We start from the raw sequence: 27,982 nt of genomic DNA, 5'->3' as shown, positions 1-27,982 counted from the left end.
AGCCTGCTTCTGATACAAAGGTATTTAACTGCATCAAACCCAAATATAAAGTTCGACATCTCGCCCAGCATGCAGAATACTTGGCTTCCAAGAAAACTTTTACAGGGAGGGCATACTTTCCTGTGAAAATAACTCAGTGATATGCCATGTCATCACTTTGCCATTTCCTTAATTTAGAACACAGTTCCAACTGTTGTGTTCAAAGCTAACAATAACACTGGCTAATGGTTGCAATACATTCAGGCAGCTGTGAACTTTGCGGGATAACAATGAGGTAAGATGAACTACGGTTCACAGCAAAGTATTTGATGACTCTAGCAGTTATTTAATATAGTTAAGATGAGAATTATTTGATGGATAATCTCAAGTGGATCCCTAATACCCTTTGATCCTTCCTACTTCCATATTAATATAGTTACCCGAGGCTTATTGCTAGTAGGTGTCACGTTCTCACTGTCGGCGCTGCTGCTGGCATTTCTTATCGCTTCTGCGTATGGGTTCTTCTTATAGAAGTTCTGACTTCTGCAACAGAACAAAAGCCCCGACAAATTAACTGTCACTGGGAGGAACAGATGCCATTTTACTTTTACGTTTTATTTTATTGGCGAAGGGTAATATTTTGCTAATACTGACAAATGAGTGAATGTATTTTGTTTTCTTTCATACAGACCAATTAGTACATTACTACTAATTACAGATGTGTGGTTAAAAAGTCCTGACTTGACAAAAGTGGAATGGTTCAAACAGTAGTAGGTACAGTAATAAAATGTTTGTGACAATGTGCCTTCAGTATCATGTAGTTTATAAAAATAACAAGGATTTGGGAGGGAATAGTAAACAAATATAAGATTGTTTATTATTGTAATATTTGTTTATTTACAAATTTGGCTTTTTCCCTCTTTATTAAAAGGCCAGATACTCAGGGCTATGCATGCACAAATGCTATGACCGTGTGTCCAGTCACTGTAATTGTGCGTGCAAGTCAGGGAAGTAAATATGCATGCATTCTTGCATGGTTATTTGAGCGTATACAATTCTGAAAATCCAACCCTCCTTTTTATTCATTGTTTTTCCATGAATGACATCAACAAAAGTTCAGAAAATCATATAGTAAATATTACTAATAATCTAGAGTACTCAAAATTCTAAGAACTAAAACATTTTCTGGAGTAAGCCTACCAGAGATAGTTATATAAGAGGAAAACTGTTTAGTTCTGAAAAAAGCCAATAATATTATTAAGAGGAGAAAAAAAGAAACAAGTAATCAGATCTAAGTGATCAATTTCACAATTCAAAGGCACTATTTTAGCAGTTGAACAATGATCACTGTAGTATAAGACTGAAAATGACTATGACTCCCATTTCAGAAAAGCATCCCTATTGAGGAACAGAGTTTGAACACCTACTTCATTTTAAGCGGGTGCTTAAGTGGTTTCCTGAATTGGGATCACAGACAGAATACATTTACTAGAAAACACAAACTAGATTAATTCTAGTGGAAACCGAGTTACTGCATCTGATAAGCTCTACTTTTAATGCCAGTTACCAATTGATCTTTATTAAATGAAAATCTTCCTCTTTATTTCACCTTTCTTTTACATGTTAATTAGCTATTTGTATCATGCCCATAACTATCATATTTTGTCACATTTATAGAAATTAAATACAAACCAAAAATTGTCTTCTGGTGGAGATAAGTCAGACCCATCCCCACCACAGATAGTAAGTACCTCCCTGTAGCTACTGACCCTAGAAACTAAATATGAGACTAAGAGGAGGTGTCCTGCACTGCATCCTGCACCCTAGGCTCTGATGTATCGCTGGAGAAAGTTAATTCCAAAGCCAAGGACTCTCCCCCAAGAGTGATAGACTCCAAGAGGATCAAATGTAGAAAAATCCCCCTGACAGGGGACAGGATGGAAGAGAGATAGTATTTCATGAAGCCACATGTGAACCACTTGGCACTCTACGGACAACTGTCAAAGGGAGCTAGTGCCCGACAGTTCCAGAAGTGACTCAGGCCCACAGCAAAACTCACACACAGGAACTATGTGCTCACAACAGCCTATCCCAGTTAAAAGGATTGTTTGAATTCTGTTGTTCATTTTTTAAGCATACAGAACAACACATGCTAGAACAACTAGGCAGGTTTGAGGATCTCCATGTGTAACTTTGAGAACAATTTGAAGAGGCAGTGACACCAGTTGACTGAGCATGATCTTGGAACCAGGAGCTTCTCAATTCTAATCCCAGCTGTGCCACTGACTTGCCCTGTGACCTTGGGCAAGTCACTTTTTCTCACCTGTCAAATAGGGATATTAATACCTCCCAGCTTCAAAGAAGTGACATGAGGCTTATCCAGCTGCAGCACTATAAAAATGTAAGGTGCTAAATATTAACAACAATAATTCTGTTTTATTTGACCATATCCACTAAACAAATTGACACAGTGCATCAATTCTTTTGCCTTCTACATTATAAATTTTGGAGGTGAATAAACATAGTTTTCCTTAGATTCTTGCAATTATAAAGAGATACGAGTTTGTGTTTTATGGGGGGAGAGTACGAGTATTACCAATCGGTTCATGGAATGTAATCAATATGTTTCAAAATATACTCAGCTACAAGAAAAAACAAAACAGCAATTTCAATCGAAATATTGGTTTCTAGGCTCCACTTAAATAGGGATTTTAGATCAGTAGTTTCATTTTGATCTAGTTGGGCTAGTAATAGCTGTAGTACAAAGCCAGTCAAGCATATAACTGAAAACTTGCTCTTGAGGTAAACAGTTATATTGATCAAAACCATCTGATAAAGAAGAAAAGTAAATCAGGGCAAAATGACAAAGATTTTGTTTTTAACAGAGTGCAGCTATGAAAGAAAAGGAAAAAAAGGGGAAAAAATATACTGTATCAGTGAATATCCCTGCACCTTCAAGCCATCTGTATTTTTCACTTTGTTAAAATGACAGCTTCAATTAAAGACACAGAGTTAAGAAACCCTCACTCTGTTCATTTATTCTATATACATAATTCAGCTGACTTGTCTTTGAATCCCAAATCATGAAAACAGGCCAACCTGCAATTAGGTTTAAATCCAGGACTCTAAAATCAGTCAATAGAACATAAGAAATATGGCAGCACTTCCAGTTCTTTGGTCTAATATACTATGAATAATTAAATAAGAAAAAAATTACGTTAACTTCAATGGCTATTTGTGTTTAATGGACTCTGATCTTAAAAAACATACACACGCATACATACACCCACACATACTAGTAGGCAGGTTTATTTCCTTCTTTTTGATCTATGCAGGAGGAGGGTGTCTTGATTTGGCTGCTGGGTATTTTGCTCCAAGTACAAACTATAAGACTGTACTATAGCCTCCGAGGACAGTTGGGTGATGAGGTCCTTAAATACAGATACAGGTATTTGCATGAGAATTTCCTTTCCTAGAGTTTGATCCTGCTTTCTCAGCTCCCGGTGACACCTGGGCAAGTTGGGGGCTGCAATATATTGTAAGACTGAGACCCTCTGTCATCTATAGGAACAGTTTGTTTATAAATAACATGTTGATTATAGGGCATTTTCTCACCAAAGGGCAGCCCATCCCTGTGCAATCCCTAAGAGGCATTAGAGATTGATGGGAGAACTTTCCCAACAGAGACACCGTAGAAGACACATCCCTGTTGCTGATGCTTCCAGTACCTGGCAAGCTGTTGCTTCCACATGCTCTGCTACATGTATCATTGCAGCGCCTTGGTGATAAAAGGGGAACATATCTGATCTTCCCAGGCCAAGAAAATTCTCAGGCACAGCCCCTGCCCAACCTCACAGGATGGCTATCACAGAAAAGGCAAAGCCCTACCAATTGCTTTGCAGCTCTGCAGTACCGAAGAGAAACCTTAGGGGAAAAATATGCATTATAGGGCATGCGTCTGAACTTCCTCGTCAATACAAATTATGGATCCTTTTCAAACCTAATAGGGTCTATTCTTCTTCTCCCTCAACACATGTAACTCTCATTAATGTCAATGTGTGTACTGCAAACAAGGGAGTGGAGCTCAGATGCCTAAGGATTGTGAATAATTCATAGGATAAATTACCGAAAATAAAAAAAGAGCAAAATACATGTGGGGCCAGATCCTCAGCTGCTGTAAACTGGCATAGCCCCTATACTTCACCATTAGTTATGCAAAAACTGCTTGGTACCTCAGAGTTGTGTTGTAAATTTGTGATGGAAAGTTTTACCTGTAACAGTAAGCAGCAAGAGATCCCAGGAGGAGCAGCAGGATCAGCACAACTATACAAACTGCAATTGTGATGTTCCGCTTCTTTATTTGCTCCACATGCTGATGTTCCCACCATTCCAAGTCGCTGAACTGACAGCGCTCCCCCACGTAACCAGTCACACAGCTATCAAAAAAGCAAATGAGCACACACAGTAACCAATGATGGAAAAGAAAAATGTCACTGTTTGAATCACCTTTGGTGTTGCTTCATCAAGTGCAACCCTTATGGAAGAGTCTTGGAAAGTTTAACAGGGATTAAATAAACCAAGAGGGTTTTACAGAAATTTCTCTAACCACCATTTAATAGCGAGATGTTATTTATAGAAACATCTTATAGAATTTTATAATAGGGATCTAATACCTTATTCAATTCTAGGAGGTGGTTAAAAAATTATAAGAAATTATTTTCTATTAAATTCTACAGGCATTTTCCATAAGGGAACGTTCCTCTGAGATTTTCAAAGTAGCATCTTCCAACAGGTAAGTTTCAAGTTTTTCCCTATAAAAGATTGTTTGAAAATGAGATCTTGCTGAATCATTTGGTTTTATTTTCAAACTTTTGTTGTTGTTGTTGTTAAACGCAATGGGGAAAGAGGAAGAAGGGGCATTACAAAAGCTCTTATGGATAGAAAATATCTGCAGGATCTTTTAAAATTTTAAATGAACAGTTGCTGCTTTTTTTAAAAAAAATCACCTTTCAGTGTTGTGACCCCAGACACACACAAAAAAGTTCATGAAATTGACTAGAAACTGAAAAGTAAAAGGGAATCTCACCAATCTAGTTTCATTGTCCAAGCTGAGTGAAATACAAAACGGGAACAATGCAACATAAACAGCAAAAAGTAAACTAGATTCTTAAAATTCTTTCAGGGTTAATAATGTAGACCCAAATCCCACTCACCAAACTGGTCTTACTGAAGTCAACAGAACCACCCAGGAGTAAAGCAAGTAGGATGTGGCCTATAGTACCCTTTACTGATGATCTCAAATGCTATGCAAACATTAATTACTAAATTAAGACCATGCACCTTGTTTCAGTCACAAGATATGACAAATACACACTAGAGCTAGAACAATGCTAATATGTTTATGATGTAAAACCGCAATAAATTCCATACAAGCCAAATGGATCACTCTCTAATATGAGCATTTGAATCAAATTAAAATAAATTATGTTTGGTATGTGCAATTTATCACTAAACACATAGTTCCCCTCTCACCCCTAACTACATTCTTGTATTTAATGTGAATTCTACAGTCTAAATGAGGGAATACTGCCATCTAGTGTGCAAATATAAAAATAATCATTCAAAAGGGAGCCCTCTGCCATATGATATATAGTTTTAAACACAAATAATCTGTCTGCGGCAGCAGGGCCCACACGAAGACTTAGTGCACATCAGGCTCGTCCAAGGTAGATGTATAGCCCAGCTTTCCACAAACTAAGTGTTTGCATAGACACCCCCTAAAGAGAGCCCTGCCTTCTTGGGCTTTGGAAAGGATTCAGATGAGGTCTGATATGCAAACCATTTCTGTTGTTTTATTACCATTTTCTCTTTTTTCTAATGAACCCCTTGTTTTTAAGAGGACCGTTGTATTTGATAATTTCACACAGACTGCCCCAAAAGAGACAAAAATCCCTCAGTCTCTAAGTGGAGGTGCTGAAGGCTGGTACTAGTCTGAAAGGGCATGGATGGAGGTGTCCTCTCCCATCACAGAGCACCACAGATGGCTGCAGCAAACCAACCCGGGGAGAAGCCGAAAGGCCAAGGAGGACACGTGAGTTGGCAGAGATGTGGATAACTAAGTATTATTATTGAAAAACACATACAAGAATATATAAATACATATGTAGGAGTAGAAATGAAAAGCAACTGTTATGCATCCGGTATTCCTTAAAGCTGTGGGCACCTTGGTCTGGCCAGTTACCCTACAAAGGCTGTGTCTACACTGCACCTCTAGCGACCACGTGTAGGGTACGTGTAGCTACGCACTGCAGAAAAAAGCAGGCTGCATTCACACTGTGGCGTGTAGCTACATGTGCCAGTGAAAGGCTGTGGCGGGGGGAGGACAGCAGGCAAAGGCTTGGCAGTGGGAAGCTGATGGAGCCTCTCTCTGTTGCTGTTGTCTCTCCTTGCGGCTGGGAAAGATTCCAGCACTGGAGAGGCAACAGGACACTACACTGCTAAAAACAGCAGTGTAGCTGGGGGAGGCACCGCCTGGATGAGTAGGGGTCAGATGTGTCCTGATTCTGCTCAGCTCATTGTCTTCACTGCCATGTATCTCTATGCTATAGGGGACAGGTAGTGTATGTACTCCACATGCCACCAACAGGAGTGTGCAGTGTAAATGTACCTATAGACTCGGAAGCAAATATGTGCAAAAGAATCAAGCACTCAAGGAAGAAATCAAATGCTACTGTTAACGGCAATGTTCGGGAACACAGTGAGCATCACTTATATCAACTGAATATAAAGGTCAGGCTCTGCTTACAGTTGTAGGAAATACAGAGAACATATATGGCAAAATACTTCATTGTTTGTCTTGAGGGAAATGCCCATCACAGTATCTCTAGGATGGCATACATTGGCACAGATGATACAAAGGTCTATACTTACGTGCATGCATAGTCTTGTAGAATTGAAACATAAATACAAACTCCACCATGAAGACAATAGGACTCGTATGAAGAAGGGCAGCCCATAAAACCATCTTGTTCAGAGGAAATGTTGTCATCACTGCTGCTCGTGGTAGAAGGCATAGCAGATTCTGAAATACAGTATTTCACATGCATGCACATCTTAGTCGTCGGCTAAACTGGCAAAATTGCTTGGTACAGAGCTTCAGCATTTCCAGGCAAGATAATAAGTAAGATTCTTTAACCCCAATAAACAGATTGTGATTCGCCCATCTGCACATGGTTAAGGTGGAACTACAATATATACTTTCTTTGTTTCTACAGTTTATGATGTTTTTCTATTACCACCACACAACCAGAGCAAACTTAAGCTTTGGATTTTTAAAACATTATCTATTTCCATAGCTGAATCAGGCATAAAGTCATATATAATTTAATGTCACCGTTTCTCGGTTACAGCTTAAACAGCTGAAAAATCGGATTCTTGCAAAGAGGGCATGAGAATCTGCTGGTCACCTTCCATTGTCATAATTTCCTTCATTTTTCTGCACAGACAGATCTCGGAGAATTTTGTAGAATGCTTTCTGTCACTGGACAGTGTACCAGCAAGAGGAAAATTCACCTCTAGGTAGGGGACCAGCACAATGACTATGCTTCACTTAAAGCCACATTTTCAAAGGAGATCAGCTCCCATTGAGGCACGTCAATGAAGCTCAGCTCCTGTTGTGACACTTATGGCCAGATTTTCAAAAGAGCTTAGCAATCAACACACCCATCTCTGCTGAAAATCTGGCCACTTATTCTGGTGACTGAGCTGAGCACTCTTGAAAATCTGTTCTTTATACTCTAGTTGAGGGCTTAAGTAGGACTTAAACAATAATAATATCTAGCTCTTATACAACACTTTCCCCCAATAGATCTCAAAGCACTTTACAAAGAAGGTCAGTATTATTATCCCCATTTTACGATGAGGAAACAAAGGCACAGGGAGATGAAGTGACTTGCCTAAGGTCACACAGCTGGTCAGTGGCAGAGACTGGACTAGAACTCAATCCTCTCAAGACCCAGCCTAGTGCTGTATCCCCTGAGCCACAACACCTTGTGCTGTCTCTGTGCAGAGAGGCTGAACCCCTGGAGAACCTGAAAAATGGCTTGACATGATGAGTCTTAGGTCATCTCATAAGAGGGGCATGGTATTACCCCCAACAAAGAACTATATCTGCTCTTAAAGAAGACAGTGGTTATTAGCTGTAAGCTATTATATTTAGAAATTAGAGCTGGCCCTGAATGTTGATACTTCCAACAAATGGAATCAAATACTCATGATGCCCAGCTTTGTAAAACCAAAATCTGGTCTCCTCAGCCCACCTCTTCTTGGGGAAGTGCAATTTGCAAACAGCAGCATCCAGAACCAATTTAATTGGATTCACAGGCTGCCTGACATCATTATTCAGCAATTTCTGAATTTCCCAGGATGATTCATCTATTGGAGCACTCGACCTTCCTTACTTAGGGACCAGGTTATTTGGCTTATTCACTAACTTTACTCACCAGCACAGCTGACCTCAGTTCCAGATAGACCATTAATGCAAGTGCAAGTGTAGTTTCCTTCAGTATTGGTGCAGACAGTGTTTTCTGCACACGTGTGTGTCCCCAGCTTGCATTCATCGATATCTGTCACCCAAACAGTCTGCAGTTAGAAGAACGAATGCCTCTGAGTGTCATTCTATACAGGCAGTAATGGGCTCAGCACTACTGGCATTGGGACGAATGCTGCAGAGCTTCGATCCACAGAATATTCTTGGCAGCAAGTGGGATGAAAGAGCAAGAAAGTGTGCTCTCTGTGAGAGGCGGACAGGTAGGCTTATCCATCCCTGCACCTCAGAGGATTGCAGTGTTGGGAGAAGGACAGTAGATCCTCCACTGGAAAGAGAAGGCAGAAGCTTCACCGATAAAATTAAAGGACAGTGGGATCAGTGGATCTGATTATTAACACGTCTTTAAATGTACTCAGGGTGTAAATGTCAACAACTTGAAGCTCATGCCTATTAAACTAACCTAGAATTATTTGAGGAGTATTATGACACACTGAATACCTGCTTTAGTTTATATGCATGGTAATGATTTCCAATAAATCTCTGTTGGTTCACCCATTTTTTCCCCAGCATAGCCACCAAAGTGTAAACACCAAGGGGAAGTATCCATTGGCAACTAGAGGCTTTGCATATTGATCCGCTGCTGATGTTGCCACACATCAAACAGTAGGAAAAGAGCCAAAAAAGTAGAGATGATAAATGTCATCCGTCTTGGGGAGCTTACTAGTCTAATATTAGTATGCAGACTCCAATGCCATTTTTCGACCAAGTAGTGGGATAGATCATTATAGACACTTAACACAACTCTCACATCTTGACACATAGCCGATCTAAATCATTAGACACGTCTCTTACTTCCTCATTCATTCTGTCACTGCCTCTCACTCCCCCTGTCACCCTCACACTCCCCCTCACCATAACAATGAAGCCCATCTCCACTGTATCCCTCCAGACACTTGCAGACATAGCCACCTTCGGTATTGATACAGTCCGATAGGTATCGATTACAGCGGTCCATGTTAAGAGCACACTCATCAATATCTATGAGAAAAACAATGTTAGGAGCCAAGGGACGCATTATTCATGGAGTAACATGCTGAAATGATGGAAAAGAAATGACTGTATGAGACCCACCCGCAAACAATCCTGTTACCTTTACTTGGGGCACGTCTACACTAGAAAGATAAATCGACCTATGTTGGGTCGACTTACAACCACCACACTAATTGCACCGAGACTCTTGGCTTCCCATTCCCCACAGGAGCCTGGCGGCTACACCGAGGCTCCCAGCTCCCCACCAGGGGCCCAGCTGAGGCAGTGAGCCAAGAGCCCGAGGGCAGCCAGACTCCAAGCAGCATGGAGCCAGGAGCCTCCATGCCGCACCAGGGCTCCCTGCAGGGAGCAGGCTGGGCACAGCCTGGCTGGGAGTGGGGAGCCCAGGAGGGCACAGCCTGGCTGGAAGTGGGGAGCCCAGGCAGCAGCTGGGCTGAGAGCAGGAAGCCTGAGAGAAGACAGGCTCTGAGCGGGGAGCATGCAGCCTGGCTGGGAATGGGGAGCCCGGGGCAGCTGGGCTCTAGCTGGAGCCCACCACCTGCCCCATGGCTTTCTTGTCAATTTCAGGGCTTCACCATGGATGAAAGTAGACAAGAATGACAGCCAACAGCCGATGTAAGTAACACAGTGTCTACACGGACTTTACATCCCCCTGATCTATCCCGACATGAGCCTATGCCTCCAGTGGAGGTGGAATTATGATGTCGGTTTAATAGGACACCTACATCAGCTGGAGCAAGGCTGGAGTGTGTAAACTGACATAATTAGGTCGACGTAAGCTGCCTTATATCAGCCTTACTCTGTAGTACAGAGCAATCATTTTGCTTCTAAAGTACTGGGAAGAGTGAGCAGGGGGTGTGAGGTGTCCTTATTTGTGGCCATGAATTGAGGCTGGGGTTTTCAAAAAAGCCTGAATAAGTTAGCCACCTAAACCCCATTCAACTGGATGCCTAATTCCCTTAGGCTTCCTTGAAAATACCTGGCTTATTTATTGATTGATTTTTATTTCAAAGAAAAAGAACTTTAGCCCAAAGGGCACTCCGAAATAAAGCTCTGGATGCCCATGTCATATGATCAGTATGATTTAAATCCCACCACCACACATTCCCCCAAGGCACCCTCAAACACATTAGCCGTCCCCCAAAGCCCGCTCAAACAGGTGGGCTTTGCAGAGTATGTGCAAGACTATTTTGGACTGGCAGTGGGTGAGCATTCTAAAGTAAAGGTGGAGAATGCTCTGCCAGCAGCCCCTCTTTTATACCATGGGGGTATCAAGCTTGAGCACCCCTGCTGATCTCAGTTGTGGTGCAAAATTGCTTTAAAAACATACTTGAGTAAACTTCTATTTGTGCCAAAAAAGGGCTGTAGGTAGAACCAGGCATGATAATGTGTTTATCTCTGAAATTGCAATGTTCAGCTTCAAAGTCTACTGTCCCATGAGGGTGCATCATATACACACTCTCTCTCTCTCTCTCTTTACCCGTGGCCTCCCCTCTGATCTGCAGTGCCTGGCTTTCCATTTAATTTAAGTGACAAATAAATTCCCTGAATCATGAGTGTATAACCTAATCTCAAAACTGCCTCCTTTCTTGCTCTCCAGAAGCACGATATGAAGTGGAATGTAGACTTTGAAAAGAGAAACAAGGGTTAAGAGAAAAAGGTACAATAGTTCAATGAAACAAACATTTCATATCTATTCTCCCTCCCAATTATTATTATTAAAATAATGCTGCAAGTGTCGTTGGTGTTTTACAGTCAAATGATTGCCTGTGCTTTATTTCCAAGGTCTGCCTTGTCTTTATCTTTGTGGTAAGATAAAGTGCTTTTATTTATTGTTTCTGCGAGTGCACAAATGGGCTAACTGCACTGTGCTGTAGCTGGTCTCATCACAAGAGTACCCAAGAGCACATTCTAATACCAGAAAGAGACAGGCAGAGGAGCTCCCATAACTATACAATATAAACATTGCATTAGACCCATTAAACCTTAAGAGAATCCACAATGCTAAATTATACATCAACTATAATATCTATGTGCCTTGAGCTTTTTGTAATTAGATGCTTTTTATAAATAAATATATTATACTTGTATTTCTATTACCCCCATAATTTGTATTTGTTATCTCTGCTCTCTACTGAATAGAATGTCTGACGAGTCATAGGAACACAGAATTGCAATACTGGGTGAGAACAATCTACAGTTGTTTTGTCAGTAAGAATGGCCAGTTCCAGATGCTTCAGAGGGAGGTACAAACAAAATCATACTGAACAATTGACATGCCTTGAGGAGAAGTGTCTCCCCAACCCCAGGCAGCCAGTGATTGGCTTATGCTGGGAAGCACGAGGATTTAGGTCTGATGATTTTTTTTTTTTTACCCTGCTGATGTTGCTGTGGATGTTCTCCATTTAAATACATAAAATGTTTTTGATTACCCCCAAGCCCTTGTCCTCAACAAAAGACTGTGGCAATGAGTTCCCTAGGATAGTTGGTGTTGTGTAACAATTTCCTCATATCAATTTTGCTGTCTTCCGGTTTCATTGGATGTGTCCTTGTTCTAGCATTCTGTGAAAAGGCAAGTAGGTCTCTGTAGCATTAATTATTTATAACCCTCTACCATATCCACTGTTATTGGCCTCATCTCTAATTACATAGTCTGAATCTGTCACTCCTGCTAATCTTTTACATCGGTTCAAGTGTGCATATTTAGTGGTTGCAGCCTGCAGAAACTATGAACGCTAATGCTACTACAATGAGCACGAATGTTCAGTGGATCCTATTTGCTTTCACATTCCACACTGAGTTCAAGGGGAACTCTCTTCTCGTCTGATAACGCTGCCGCTTACAGACTTGAGCTCTCTCTCCCACATATTCATGAGAAGAGCTTCTTCAGCCTTTTGCTGCATCCTCCATTGCTAAGGGCATTGTAGCACATAGTTTCTCTCTCTATTCCCACAACAGACTAAATTCATCCCTGGTATAATGTTTATGAATTGAGAGCACTAAAGTCAGAAGAGTTACACCTGCGGCAAATTTGTCTTACTCATTGATATGAATAGTATTTACACTCATGATTCAAGGGAAAATAATGGATGTAATAATTAACCATTCCATTTCATGGTCTCTGTTCATTATCCTTTTCAATGGAAATGATGTGTCTAAACACAGCGGTCTTGTCGGCCTTCCTGTGATGGCTCATGCTGTGGATATGTCAAAGACAGGCGGCTTTTTCAATTCTATCATTTTCTAGAACATTTTAATACTTCCTCTTACCATAGCATGATTTACCCTCCCTGATAAATCCTTTCAAACACTGACACATAGCACCATCTTCCAGGGGAACACACTGGGCGTTGACATTACATTCTAACACAGCACAGTCATCTCGATCTGTAGCACAAACAAAATCAAAGTCCACCACACTGACTAGTTCAGTTAATCAAAGGAGCAAATGGATTTTTTACACAAAAGCATGTACAGCGAAAGTTTTAAAACATGGCCCCCTAGGGTTAACAATGACCAGCTAACAATTTTAAACACAACTGTCTTTGTCTACACTAGGTATAAACAGTGTTTAACCACTCATTTTCCCAGTGTAAGCAAAACCTTACAATGCATCAGAGTTGGGTGAATAACTGATTTGGCTGAATCCCAAAATTGTGTAAAATTTTGATGAATCAAAAAAATCCATTTGGGGTTGAGCTGACATGATTTTTTTGGACCCAAAATGAATTTTTCCAGGCAGGAGACAGGCCGCTGTTATAACCATTAGCCCAGTGGTTAGAGCACTCTCCTGGGACATGGGAGTCACAAGTTCAATTCCCCCATGCCTGATGAGAAGAAAGGATTTGACCCTCATAGTGGCAATTCATAAACTAACAGATTTTTAAAGTACAAACGTTCATAGCAATTAACTTGAGATAAAAGTGTCTAGGCAAGAAAAGCTGTTAATCCCTTTTTGGTTTTTCTGATCTAGTTCTTTGTGATTTACAGTTTTCCTGTTAAGCAAAAGCCTTCTGTCCATATTTGATCCAGTGCCCCTCTGGATCCCACCTTTGGTTGGTTCTGACTAGACTTTCTAATTTCATATCATCCATACCTAAACCTTGATGTTTGTTTCTTCTCCCTGGTGGTGTTTATAGGCAGCATGACCATTACAGATTGATCCCTCCTTCCTCTAAGCTCCACCACTCACCTCTGATCCAGTTGAATAAACCAATTTGTATCCAGCTCAGAATTTCACTTTCAGTACAACAGCCATGACCTTTGTGAACCATAAAATTGTAGACCTTACCAAACACCATGATTTCAGCCATCAACAAGTGTTGGGTCTGTAGCTCCTCCCCATTGTTAGTATCCCCATATGTCCTACTATTCAGTGGACTTTGGTATACGGTTTCCAGTGTTGCTGTTTTATTCTGTGGTGCTGCCTTCTTTTGTACAGAGATACCCCCTGAAAATGTTGAAGACAAGTAGAACAGATGGTTGAAGTCTACTGAATCAAAGTTCTGATTTTTAGTCATACATAAATCAGTAATTCACAAGTCACAGAATCTGTGGCTTTCTATTTAAAACAAAAGTCAGATTGTTCTCATTCTGGCCTGTTCCCCCAGGCCTAAAATCCTCTCAGTGGTTGGTTCTCTCAAATACAATGGAAAGGAATTAAATTAATTCCCCAATTGCACTTGTCAACATTGAAGGTCCATACTTTGATGTCTGTGTGTCAAGGTCCAACACTACAGAAGTCAGATTCATATGTTACTGCCCCAGTGGTCGTCCACTGAGGTGTAAAAGAGCGTGATTTTTTAAACTTTTTAAAAATGCTAGAGATGATACAGCAATTCACTTCAAAGGCACAGCAATTCACCTTCACAAGATACTGGGATGTTCAGGTGAGCCTGACTGTATAAGCCAGTATTTTATGGGGTATGGGAGAAAAAAATAGAGAGTTGATGCTTTTTTTCAGTCTGGGGGTACCATATCAGAACACAGAATCATAAAAATCAGAGGTGCAAAGAACCTTTGATCCATCCTGAGGGGGATAGTAAAGAATTGTAGCCTACAGTATATTGACTAGCACTTTGTGAGATGCTTACCTACATTACTCTCTCCTGTAATATAATCACTTGGATGAATGTGAATCATTGCCCCCCTACAGGATAGAACATGTCAGATTTGCTTAAGTTTTTAGTGGCTGAGTTAGTCAAGCTGCTTCTTTAAGTTCACTGAGGAAAAGCCTTAATTTTCGGAGACAATTGTGAATTCTAACCCTTACGCTGAAATATGTTGTTAAATACAGGACCTTCCTACCCTTAATAGAAACATTGCACATATCCAGGCTCTGACACAGGCACAGCTAACATGATTCAGTGCAACCACAAAGCAGCATTTTTTTCCAGCTCAACTGTATGCCAACCATATTGGCTTGTCCACACGTAGCACAATGCATGACCAGTGTGTATGAATGCACTCCTGGAAAATATAAGCAGTTTTCCCAAATGCCTCAGCTGTTGATGCCAGGGGCAGAGCAAAGAGTTGGTGTTTTTCCACCTGGTGCAATGCACTTTGGTAAGTTGTCAAGATACTTTGGGAAATTCTGCCCTGCAGAACCCAGTTAGAACCTGACAGTCATGTAATAGTCCTGCTCACACATGAAGTCAAAACACGACACATCTATGTGGTTAGGAATTGTGTGTAAATCGTTTTGCATGAAGACATGAACTATATGCAGAGTCAAACTGGTTACATGCTGACTTCCATTCAAAACCCAGAGGGGAAGGAGAGAGAGAGAAGAAAGGCAGGGGAGTGACACAGTAAGAAAATGCCTATAAAAGGGAAATAAATGCTGTTTTCAAATGTCTACAAGCCTATCACAAATTGTGAAGAGTAAGAAAAATACATTACATTATTATTTGATAGTATCCTTTGAAGACAAGTTTTTTTTCATGACTAAAAGAATATGATACCTGCTGCTGTCTCAGGAATATTCAGGGCCTGACAGGTTTTTCCATTTTGGGTTTTCATAAAGCCTTTGTGACATGAGCAATGAGCAACTCCAAATCTGTCTTCACATATCTGATCACAACCTCCGTTCTCATGAAGGCAGGGATCTGCCCCTAGGGAAGAGACATATGTGCACCTTAGCAGGATGCAGCCATACGTTCGGAAAATCCTCAACTATTAATTATCTTATCTTGTTGGCAGTGCAGATATGAAGCAGTTAAAAAATTTAAAACTGACAGAGAAGAGAATGCACTTTTTTTTGGTTAAGATGGGACGTGTACAATAAAGTATATGTGTTCCTTAATGACAGTAAAGCAGAACTGCATGCTTTCCATCATACACAGATATACTTACAGCTATTATGAATGCTTTTTATTATTGAACACCTGGAGCCCTATCATCCTCTATAAGGCTTACTTCTGTGCAGAGGATAGTAAGCACTGGGTCAAACTGTGACTGTCTTATTTACACAAGTAGTCTTATCTAAATCAATAGGACGACTCACTTCAGTAAGGTAGATGCAATATGAAGTTTCCTGCAAGCTCTTCCAATGGGTTGGAGTTTGTCCCTTGCAGAAAAATCAAGTGGTTTGGCCCTCAAACCAAAGAAGCTTAGAGGTTCCACAGGTGCCTTTTTGGTGTTACACATCACTATTATTTGTATAAGGAGGAGGAAGCTACACAAAGGCGATAGATGGATATCAAGAGTGTGGTCTCATGGTAATTGGTCAGATTAGTGCTACAGAAAGTATTATATTCTTAGCTTGAAGCACATGGCTTTAGAGATGCAAGAGCTATTAGCATTAATGGGGGAGCTGCATGTCCAAAGTCTGCACACCAAGCTGAAAACAAACCCACTAATGCCCCCATGAGTTCCAGAGTTCCAGAAAACAACAGGTTTCTCATGATTCTAATAAAAGCCAGTCTGACTGTGCATGCGGAGCCTTTTGAAAATTCTATTTCAGAGATGAACATTCCCTCCTCTAAATGTCTATTGTACCAATAGCAGCGAACATAAAAAGAAGCCCGTAAGGAAATGACTGCTTAACTTTTGCAGTATACCTGGTTTCGCCAAAGGATGAACTACAACCACTGACGAGGGTCTCAGCATGCTGCCTCGGAGACGTACCCTGTTTTGGCCGGTCTTCTTGTCCACCCTCGTTAATGAAGGCTTAGCCCAGTCAGAGAACCAAATGTGATCCTCAAATACTGCTACATCAAATGGATGGCCTAGAAAGCAATTATACTCTTCAATTCCAGTTCAGGTTCAAGTTACACAAGTCAGCACGTAACCAAAATAAGTATCCACACACGTCTTTCTAGAAACACAGCAATACCGTAGAGATACCCAGACTTGCACTTTTATGTATCTATCAGTAGATGATGGAAAATATCAGTGCCCATGAATGGTTGTTGATGAGCAGTCGCACCCTGCTCTTCCGACTCCAAAAGCACAGGCCCTTGCCTCTCAAGATTCTCTTTTAGCTGCTACCAATGCAAAGTTGTGATACAGCTGATTCCATTTTGATTCCATCCTATGAGGGACAGTGCTGTGTGCATGTGTGTACATGCACAAGCCAGTATACTACACCATTCACCTACACGGCTTAGAATTAACCCTTACATTTTCAAAATAGTGCACAGAGTAGCAGTTTTTCCCTTGGTAACTCGAGCCTTGCATGGATACAAAATTTATATTTGCAGATGCAGATATCGGCAGATATAAATCATTATCCGCAGAGCTGCAGGGCGCTACCGGGACCCAGAGCAGCAAAAGCAGTAGCCTGTCAGGCCGCCACGCTCAGGAGCCAGTGCCCTGTACCCAGAGCTCCTCCGGCATATCTGTATCGCCCCCAGCCCTGCCCAATGCAATAGCACGGCCAGAGACAGCTGCGGGTGAGCCTGGTGCCTGCCCCAGTGGGCGGGGTTGTGGCGGAGCTGGGAGCAGTACAGCCACGTCAGAGGAGCTGCCAGCACAAGGCCCTGGTTCCTGGGAGCGGCAGCATGACAGGCTACTGCTTTCACTGTTGTGGTTCCCAGCAGAGCCCTGCAGCTTCACAGGTACCAATTTATATCCACGGAGATACATTTTGTATCCATGCAGGTCTCTACTGGTAACGGAACATATGCTTAAATTTTCAAATTGGAATAAGGGGATGATTTCCAAACACAAGCATGGCAATTCCGAGTTAAGGATGCCAAGTACTGTTGTATAGATTTTTAAAAGAAATCTATGCTGTCTAATTCTGGCTATTTGAGTATCGGTGTCAGAGTTAGAGATTATTGTTAGGTTGCTATGGGCCTATACATTTAGACAAGTATTCCTCTCCTCAGTGCACGCACGGACAGATCATATATACTGGACCTGCATATATTTTTAGCTGCTTTTGGAGGGAACTCTAAACTCTTGCCAGAGTTTGGATATTTGCCCCATTTTATCAGCCTGTAGCATCAGGTATTCCTGTTGAGTGACAGGTATTTCCTGTAGTAACGCAATTTATACGTAAGCCTTTGCCCAACTGGAAAAACACTGTCTATATGAGAAACATATTACCAATTATACCACCCACATTTGGATACTTATTCCAGGATAAATGTGTCTTTCTTTCAGTTTAGCTTAACCCTTTTCCCAAGTGACATTAGCTAAACTAAAAAAAAAGCCACTTTTATACCAGAATTAGTGTGTCCACACAGTGGTTTTTAACCAGTATAACCATATTGGTTTCAATTCACACTTCAATTTATATCAAAGAAATGTTCCTATGTGGACAAGACTGTTTACTTTTTCTTAAATGTTGTTTTGGGATTTAGGAATCCTTTTCTATCCCATGAGCATATATCCTGAAGTCTTCCACATCAGGTTTACTCCCTTGGCCTGATTCTCTTCTTATTTCATTCCATGAAGTTTGAGAAACTAGCCAATATCCTGGATAATGTCTTCATCCAAATAGTGAATTATTTTATTACACATAACCTGCACCCTTGAAAGACCAAAATCCTCCCATCCCAATGGGGACATCAGTAATTTAGCCCTCACAGTTTTCACTTATACTTAACCACAACTTAAAAATCAAAAATAAAAGTGGGAAATGATCCAATAAAATTAAAAATAAGAAATAAGGATCCATCCTACAAGAATCATGTAGAAGCAGAACTATGTACCATTACTATGCATCTCCAAACACAATAGGGACTGTATAAACAGAGACCTTTACTGTTGGTCCCCTAGAACAGGTGCTCACATCTTTGTTTTTACTCAAACTACAAAACAGTCATAATGATGGAACAGATCTAAGAAAACCTAATCTGCCTTGCATGCAGCTGTCACTGGATGCCCGTACATTCTACTCATTATTCACATATGACCTGTAACTACAGCGACACTAGATGGCACCCGTGCAATAAGAATGCATACTTACCCAAAGTATGTATAAGGTATTTAGATACCGTTGGGAAGGTTTGAAGTTATATTTGTCCAGGGTACAATGTATTAATCTTAAAATGTTCATGGGTCCAACTGAGTGTTTGTCAAAGTATGTCATTTAAAAATAATATACAATTATATACATACAATACTTCACACAGACTTTCTCAGACCACACATTTTAAGACAGAGACAATTAACAAAAAAAACTCCAAATAAACCAGAGAGAAAGAAAATTAATTTTTAGACAACCCTCCCTTGGTCCCATTTTTAAGCCATAAAACACCAAGAGTGAAATGCTTGCCCTACTGATGTCAAGGGCAAAATTCCCATCGACTTCAACAGGACCAGGATGTCACTCTGTATCTCTTTCCCCCTTCCTATGCATAAGTCTGATGCTCACCAACCTAAACACAGTCTCATGTCTGATGTCACCTCTCTGTCTCCCAATACACACACCATAGTCTCAGATCCATCTCTTTTCCTCCACTCTCCTCTGACGTTCCTTTCTCTCGTCCTCTCTTTTGCTTCCCGAGAGATGCTACCCCTTTGACAGTCACTGGAGAACAAAGTGAAACTTACAACAGGTTGTCAGGTTTTTCTTTGCAGCTCAGCCTGCCTGACTTGGCTGCAAAGTGGAGTTTACCACAGTTTGTACTTTTCACTGTCAAACCTATCACAGAGGGGACAAAGAAGAATGACAGGCCAGAGTAGCACTGTGGGGAGGGGGAGGGGAAAGGAATGCTAGAAGGGCACTCCATTCAGCCCTATTGGTACCCAAGGGACTGGAGAGTCCTCCCATCTTTACAGGCAGCCCTGCACATCAGTGATGGGGAATCTGGCATAGAAGAAGAAACACAAGCCACACCAGGGAAAAAGAGCAGCCTAGTACTATGAGATGGCTGCCTAATGTGGTCTCTGGCAGAACAACACGACCACAATACGGTGATAGTGTGGTCATTATACATGGAGGTCTATTTGAACCCAGACGGCAGTCCTCAATTGATCCATGACCTGCCTTTTGGGCAACACTGCTATAGACTGACTACACAGTTACAAAATATATGCTGTCAACAATGTGACAGCGTCGAAGGGCAATCACTGCTCTGTATACACACACAAACAAACACTAAAATGTGGTTTGTTCTAAATGTGTTAGACTATCAGTTATCCTGTGCTGAGGCTTCTGTTCTAGCTCTCAAGGTGATCTTCTCATCTCAAATCACAGCAAGGCTGAGCAGTAATAGCCACCAGCATCTTGCAAAGATCATCTTTCCATTGCTCGCAATGTGTGTATTATGTATTTAGAGATGTCTGCATGTTGAAGACTGTATAGACATAGTCCTTGATACAGAGAGTTTAAAATCTAAAGGCCTGTTTTCTCCTCTCACTTACACAGGTGTAACTCCACTGATGTATGTATGTAGTGAAGCAGTAACTCAAGGAACCAACGTATCATTTTCTTAATGGGATAGATCTTCTAAGGAAGGCAGCATGGAACTCTGTGCAATAGATTTGGGGTGGTCTCTTACAACTAGAGGGTGATTAATACGGCTTGTCTCTAGTACAGGTGTTGCTGAATATACTAAATTCTGCATGGACTTACCTACTACAATCCCATTAATCTCAACGGAGCTACACAGGACGTAAATTAGTGAAGAATCTGGCCCATAATTCAGATTCACATACACACAGAGACAGATATACATAACAAGTAATCATCAACCCCAAAACCTCACCTACATCATACTGTGTAAGTATTCGGCGTTTAGAACCATCCAGACTTGCAGTTTCAATAACAGACTGTTTAGCATCACACCAGTACAACTTGTCAGCTAAGCAGTCGACAGTTATTCCACTGGGCCAAACCAGGTCAGTGCTAGCTATAATCAGACGATCAATGCCTTGTAGGGAAGCACTTTCGATCCGTGGGTTGACCCCCAAGTCAGTCCAGAATAATCTCCTTTAGTGAATAAAACACAAAGGAGTCAGTAAGCAAATATGTTTTCCCTTCAAATTGATCTTGTTTTGGAGAATTCTTTCATGGCAGACTGATTGTAGCAAGTCAGGCACATGGAAGACATAAGGCACCTATCCTCAAAACAAATACTTAGAATACTGATCTTTTAAAAATTGTTTTATGATCCCAGATCATTATATTAAATATATGTGTGGTTGTGAACATAATTCCGTTTTTGCAGTTTAAAATAAAATCTCTGAAGAAACATTTCCCTCATCAGCTTCTTACCGAGTTTAGGGTTCTCCGTTTCCCTTGCAACAGATGATAATACTATAACACTCTATAATAATGGAGCGATTGCTGCTTTAGGCACTGTGATAGCAACAGCTGTTACAGGGCACACATGGAATCCTGAATGCACATCTCTGTAAGCAAGTCAGCCAGGAAATTATTTTCTTCTATTTTGTTTTATATATTAAAAGAAACCAAAAATGAGCCCTGTCCCAAATTTTTCAAACTAAGTAAAGATTCTTGATGCTCAGTTTATGGGTGCCCAACCGAGATAGCATAAAGAAGCCTGATTTTCAGAGGTTGAGGGCTCAACATTTTCTGAAAATCAGGCCCCTTTAAAGTGACTCAAGTTGGGCATTTAAAAATTAAGGCATGCAGAATCACTAATCATTTTGGGGCCTCAGAATTTCCCTGGTGTAATCCCAGTGACTTCAGTGGAGTTACATCAAAGGATGAATTTGGCCAAGTTATCTGCCTTTGTTAAATATACTCATATAGGCCCCAAATCCTACTAGCCTGACACAAGCAGTTCCTCTGTCATCAAAGGACTGCTAATGGAGAGTATCATCTGTCCCACAATGTTCTTAATACTCTTGTTTGACTTTGAATTTCATCTTTAATACTGACGTTTACCATCATGGAAACTACCATAGTCCTTTGTTGTTTCTTTAACCTTTAACTTCTCAACAGGGACATTTTCACTGGGCTCTGATTCCACACCCCACCATATCTGTCCCTCTCCAATACATCTTTTGCTTCAACTTTAAACAATGATTCATCAGTTACTGTTTCAAAAATAATCATCTTGTCAACAGTAATCAAAACTCGTCTGGACTTCTGCCTACTTTTTCAGGAACTAGACCATAAAACTCCGACATTCTGTGACACACTATATATAGGTCAATCTTACTTTCAACTTGAGATTTTACTTTATTGCCATTGATAACTTATAACTAGCTTCCCAAACTCAGGTATTCCTAAGTGTTTTCCCTAGAGACCCTCTGTGTTCCATACCCTTGTTCCATCACCACTTTCCAAAATCTTTTATTTCCTGGATGGGGTTAACAAGGTCCACCTACTCTTTTCACTCAGCAGTAATTATAGTGCACTTTCCTGCAGGATAAACATACCTGACATCAAAATGACTCTGAAAAACCCTGCAACACTATTTCAGGTTTTAGAAACCATCCTGTTACAGACAGGGTGAAATCCTGGCCCAAATAAAGTCCATGGGAGTCCATTAACTTCAATAAGGCCAGGATTTCACCAATAACCCGAATCTATCACTTGGTGGTTCTAATGTCCCCATCAACATATTATGTATGCACCACCAGATATGTAATTAAGATAAAAGTGCAGATATATGTTTATATTCGTGCACCTTCACATCCAGTAGATTATTGTGGATATGACTTCAAAGACTGCAATGTTACTTAAATGTGAATATGATAACTGCAATAAAGTCCCTTCCCTGGTGAAAAGGAAAAATTACTTTCAAAGCTGAGCATATAGTGTCCTGCAAAAGATACAATCCTTTCTAACTAATAACATTTACCAGTGAGGGTGACTTTATATATATATATATATATATATATGTGCTTAGTTTTATTTATATACAATTTATCCCCGGTGCCAGGTGATAATTGTATAAAACATATAGTAATAACATAATTCCTGTAATTAATCCTCAACTAACAATAGCCCAGCAGTGAAAAAGAAGCCATAAGTATTTTTAAAATCTGCTTCTAGATTCCCATTGCTACAGCTGCCCACCCACACAAAACCAGACAGATGGCATGTGTGGTCATAGTGTGTCCCAAAGGCAAATGTGTGTCTTTACAATAAAAGTCAAAGTTCCTTGAAGAAGAAAAAAGTCATCTACTGCTTTCTTCCCGTTCCAAGGTGAATTGGGTGCTGATTGATGAAGAATTGACAGAACTGGACAGAGCCAAGTGATGGCAGGAGCTCTGCAAACTTCTCCCACTCAACTCCATCAATCTTCACTCTCAACACAACCAATTACTGCTTCACTGGGCAGCCCACTTCCAACAGTGAGAAGTGGACAAGTATCATAGGATGAGATCAGTTTATGCGGGAAAAAGGCAGGACCTGAACACTGGTTTCCTAATTAGAGAAGGGGGGGAAAGCTTTAATATTTACCTTCCTCACCACCTACTCTTAGATCAATAGTATCTATTACTTCTTACTTAGCTAGCGGGTGAACAGCAATCCCTCGGGGCTGGAAGATGTCCTCCTTGATGATCATTTCTCTGCGCACTCCATTCAACTCACTCCTCCCAATGTAAGACTTCCTGCAATATATATAGGACAAAATTTGAGCCATTACTGTTATCTTCATTTCCTTTTTTAGCAAAATATACTCACTGAGTTTTTAAACTGTCATTTTCTTTAGCTGACCATAAAGTGTAATGAATGGCATTTCAAATACAGAAGCTAGTCTTGCCAGCACTGACTGGCCCATTGTTTTAATCATTCATGTCATAGCTCCACTATCTGGTCCAATAGAATGATAGCAGGAAATTGATTTCTCTGCAGGAAATCAAACTACTTTTTTCGGGTAGGTAGAGAATTGGATGTCTGTTTATTAAGAACATTAATTGGAATCAAGGAGAGAATAAGCTCCTGAATGAGGAAAAGTGTTAAAGAACAAAAGTAATAAATACTTTTCTTAAAGCACTTTTCATCCATAGGTCTCAAAGCACTTTACAAAGACAGGTACATATCATTATCCTCACTCTACAGACAGTGAAACTGAGTCAGAGTGGTGCCCAAGCAAACACAGATGGCCTGACTCCCAGTCCTGTATTTTATCCAGAAAAGATTGCAGAAACTTTACTCTCATAAATGTTATCCAGAGGAACAAATGTCAGAATAGTATTAACATCTGACTGAAGGGAAACCTACATCCTTCCATTCCTAGCTGACTCAAAAAGGAAAGGGCCAGCAGTGTCAGGATGGAAGGAGGAATGTAGGCCTGGGAGAAAAAAAGCAGTGGCTCAGAATGTGTGAAAGGTACAAATCCATCCATGAACTTCTGGATACCTTCTGAAGGAAGGGCATAGGAACTTTACTAATTTTTATACAGGACGTTGATCCACATATTTTCCAGACAGTTCACAAACAAAAATCGCCTGGGTATATACATCACAGAGTGAGGAAGGTGCAATTCAGAGTACAGCACATACAGTAGGAAGATGATCTGCATATTCAGAATCAATTTTTATTGTCTAGTAAAATGTTGGTCATGCTATGTAGCCATCCTTCATCTTTCATATAACCACTAGGGTGTTGCTCTAATCCAACACTGCCTTTTTGCCAAAGATGGGCTTTTTTTTCCCCTCCGTGAATAGTGTGATGTGCTGGCTCACATGTGTGATCATATTATCCACTAGTGACTAAGCCACAAAGAGGACATAATCCTTTCTATGACAGTGAGTTAACAAAGAGTCTCCTTTAACTCAAGGAGGTCTGTGATTAAGGAGACAATGGTTCTGTGCTATGTCCAAGATGTGTCATGTGTATAGTATAGCAATATTCATGAGCTTATATGCAGCACATATTCTACATTCATTGCAATTGAGCCTGATCACCTGGTCCTCACAAAGACAAATCTCCTGCTGAAATCAGTGGGAATTTTGTCTGTACGAGAAGTATAATATCAGAATCACAGAGAATTGTTCTTTTTTTACACACTTTCAGATTTTTTACACACCTTGATATTGATTTTCAGATGCTAAGCTTTCAGTCAGTAATGACTTACAATTACTTGATAAAACACTACTGTATTTAAAGTAACATCTCAATTATTCCCACATTACAGTTCAGTTATTCCATATATCTTATGACAATGTTATATGTGCTCTGGCATCAGTGCAGAGAGAAGAGCATACCCTCTGTCTGTCCAATACAATTTACGGTTAATCCAGTCCACAGCAAGACCTTCAGGTATATCTATAGCTTCACAAATAATTTTTTCACGATTTGAGCCATCCAGATCAGCTCGTTCTATCCACTTCAAGGCTGTGTGTGCAAAATAAATCTGTTAAGAGGAAACATAAGAATTATTTTCAACTATTTCACAAATCATTTCTGTCCAGTTTCCCTGATCTTACTGTTTCATCTCTGACTATGAATTTTCTTTTTGGAAAAATCCCTATTCACTTATTTATAAACTGGTATCCTGTGATTATTGATCGAACAAACAGGCACTTATCTTCAATCAGAATGACTTCCGCAGGCTGAGCATGCTTAGTAATAAATCCTAGCTGTCCTACATACCACCTCCTCAATAACCTAAGGTTCTCTTTTACACAGCAACCTCCTAAAGTGGAACACAGCCCATGAAACAACAGAAGGAGGAGGCAGAAAGAAATGTGTTAATATTTAGTTGCCAGATCATTTAAGTAAATGAAAGCATGTGTGTGGAGGGGGATGGATATAATTTCCTCCTGTTCCACCTCTTTTCACATTTGTCTTTGTTATTTTCTTAAATAACAGGCCCTGTCCTGCAAGGTGTTCCAGGACTCAACTCTAATGGGGCTGCAGACAGGCACAACGGCCTGGCCTACACAGAGAACCTTGCAAGGTCTTAGACGAAATCTGAAATTCTCCACTGTTTAGAGTTATGGTTACCACCATTTGTAGGAGGGGGGGAAAGTCATTTTATATTTGGTATCAGCAGAGAATTGTATCCTGAACTGCAAAACAGCATACAAAATAACACTAAAACTTCACTGCAAATGCTAACAACAACATTAATGCCTTTGCACTGACTGTAGATTTTTCTTGAGCCTTTAAAAACTCAACTCGGGCAAACTCTCACTAACTTCAATGGGTATTTTGCTTGCAAGAAGAAGGCTCTATCTCCTAGAAGCTACTGCAGCCAAACTGGGAGATTTTAGGCTACTAAAAGTCCGGCGGCACCTGGCCACTCCCGGAAGTGGCCACCACATCCCTGCGACCCCTGGGGGGACAGGGCACTCCGTGTGCTGCCCCTGCCCAGAGCACCAAGTCTGCAACTCCCATTGGCCGGGAACTGCCACCAATGGGAGCTGTGGGGGTGGTACCTGCAGGCATGGGCAGCATGCAGAGACCCCCTGACTCCCCCACCAGTGGCTGCAGGGACATGCAGGCCACTTCTGGGAGTGGTGTGGGGCCAGGGCAGGCACGGAGCCTGCCTCAGCCCCACTGTGCTGCCAACCAGGAGCCGACCGAGGCACCCGTCACCCCGTCCTGCACCACAACCCCCTGCCCCAGCCCCGAGCCCCCTCCAGCAGCCAAACTCCCTCCCAGAGCCCACACCCCCTCCTGTACCCCAACCAGCTGGTCCAAGCTCAGCCTGGAGCCACCTCCCACCGAACCTCTCAGCCCCAGCCCAGAGCCTGCACCCCCTCTCGCACCGCAACCCATGCATCAGCCCAGTGAAAGTAAGTGAGGGTGGGGGAGAGCAAGTGACAGAGGGAGGGGGAAATGGAGTGCGCGGGGCGGGGCAGGGGTGTTTGGGTTTGTGTGATTAGACGGTTGGCAACCTTACCCAAAACCAGCTGCCTGTGTGCAACCTCCCAGTTAGCCACTCCATGCAGCTGCCAGCATGCAACCCTCCAGTGAAACCCCCTGCTCAGTTGCCACCTTGCAACCCTCCCAGGGAAGCCCCCCTGCCACCTGTGCCCAGCTGCCTACATGCACATCCACTTCCCCCTCACTGCCTCCTCTCACCTCTGCCATGGAGTTACTCTTCACTGGGGCAGCGTTATAGCTCTGGCCCTGGCCGATGCAGCACAGAGGTGCCCAGCTCCATCTTCTGCGCAGCCTCCATGCTGCTCCCTCAGCTGCCCCCAGGAGGTAATGCTGGGGCATGTGTGCGCCAAGCCAAGCTGCCACAGGAGCCAGGTGCTACGGAGTCTGCTGCCTTGTTGTTACTGCCCATGTGCTGTGACAACAGCAATGTCTATACCCTGTCTAGCTGTTTCTGACAGCAAGGAAGACCACTGGGGAACTGGGGCGAGAAGCTGCCCTCTCATTTATCTGAACTCCCAATTATCCAAATAAAATCTGCGTCCCCCATGGTATTCAGATAAACTTGAGCATACTGCATTATCTTAGAGAACAGTGGAGATAAGTCTCATTATAAGGAGAAAACTGTCTGTTATACAAGGCTTAACAAAGCAGCATTTGACTACCCCTCTTCCAAATTCACCAAGCTTAGAGCACTGGGATGAGGCAGTACTCACTGGTCCTAATCTGGCAAGCTGCTCCATGTGGGCTGACTCCTGGGTCCAGAAGGAACACCAGGCAGAATCAGGACCACATTCTGTAAGGCTAACAAGCTTGCCACATTTGCAGAAGGTTGGTTTAATGCTACTAGGAGAATTGGGTGCAATGCTTGTTAAAAGAGCCTCTACATATTGTATGGGTTTTGATATGTAACAGTGGTAAAGATGCCTTGATTTTCTATGATCCCTCAATAAAAGCACCCGATACATTTCCAGGAAATGATTCTGAAGTTTAAAGTGAGAAATCAATTGATTACACAAATGTTTTTGTTCTAGACAGCGTCCTTTTCACAAACAGAAGTTGGTCCAATATAAGAGACCCACGGTATCTCTTTGTAGTCATGCTTAAAACTATGTGGGAAATCCAGCCATTTTGGCATATGGACTACATTAAACTAAGAGACAGAACTGAAGGGTCAAATTTAACCAGTGGGCTTG

At 41.4% G+C, this 27,982-nt stretch overlaps 1 protein-coding gene and 1 long non-coding RNA gene across 5 annotated transcripts in view; one reads left to right on the top strand and one right to left on the bottom strand.

The window, feature by feature from the left end:
- EGF (epidermal growth factor) overlaps nucleotides 1-27,982 on the bottom strand; it is an 87,677-nt gene that overhangs the window by 10,779 nt on the left and 48,916 nt on the right. For 2 of the 3 annotated variants that reach the window (XM_048846696.2, XM_048846698.2), the window contains 12 exons: nucleotides 25,163-25,311; nucleotides 23,459-23,563; nucleotides 20,740-20,963; nucleotides 16,639-16,806; nucleotides 15,541-15,690; nucleotides 13,869-14,027; nucleotides 12,848-12,964; nucleotides 9,440-9,565; nucleotides 8,481-8,603; nucleotides 6,910-7,060; nucleotides 4,251-4,415; nucleotides 420-522 (listed from right to left, as the gene is read on the bottom strand). In XM_048846696.2, the coding sequence (XP_048702653.2) occupies nucleotides 420-522; nucleotides 4,251-4,415; nucleotides 6,910-7,060; nucleotides 8,481-8,603; nucleotides 9,440-9,565; nucleotides 12,848-12,964; nucleotides 13,869-14,027; nucleotides 15,541-15,690; nucleotides 16,639-16,806; nucleotides 20,740-20,963; nucleotides 23,459-23,563; nucleotides 25,163-25,311 (1,740 nt within the window). The remainder of the gene's footprint in view (nucleotides 1-419; nucleotides 523-4,250; nucleotides 4,416-6,909; nucleotides 7,061-8,480; nucleotides 8,604-9,439; nucleotides 9,566-12,847; nucleotides 12,965-13,868; nucleotides 14,028-15,540; nucleotides 15,691-16,638; nucleotides 16,807-20,739; nucleotides 20,964-23,458; nucleotides 23,564-25,162; nucleotides 25,312-27,982) is intronic. The other variant, XM_048846697.2, reaches the window with a different exon arrangement.
- Nucleotides 193-27,764, top strand: LOC142071853 (uncharacterized). 2 transcript variants are annotated; one of them, XR_012668066.1, is made up of 4 exons: nucleotides 193-274; nucleotides 4,716-4,771; nucleotides 5,907-6,070; nucleotides 25,770-27,764. It is a non-coding gene; the product is annotated as an uncharacterized LOC142071853 (long non-coding RNA). The 2 variants fall into 2 exon arrangements; XR_012668067.1 differs by lacking the exon at nucleotides 25,770-27,764 and adding an exon at nucleotides 10,145-10,331.

Source organism: Caretta caretta, chromosome 4, assembly GCF_965140235.1.
Source record: "Caretta caretta isolate rCarCar2 chromosome 4, rCarCar1.hap1, whole genome shotgun sequence".
NCBI classification, from domain to species: domain Eukaryota; kingdom Metazoa; phylum Chordata; order Testudines; family Cheloniidae; genus Caretta; species Caretta caretta.
This window is presented reverse-complemented; position numbering and strand designations above follow the sequence as displayed.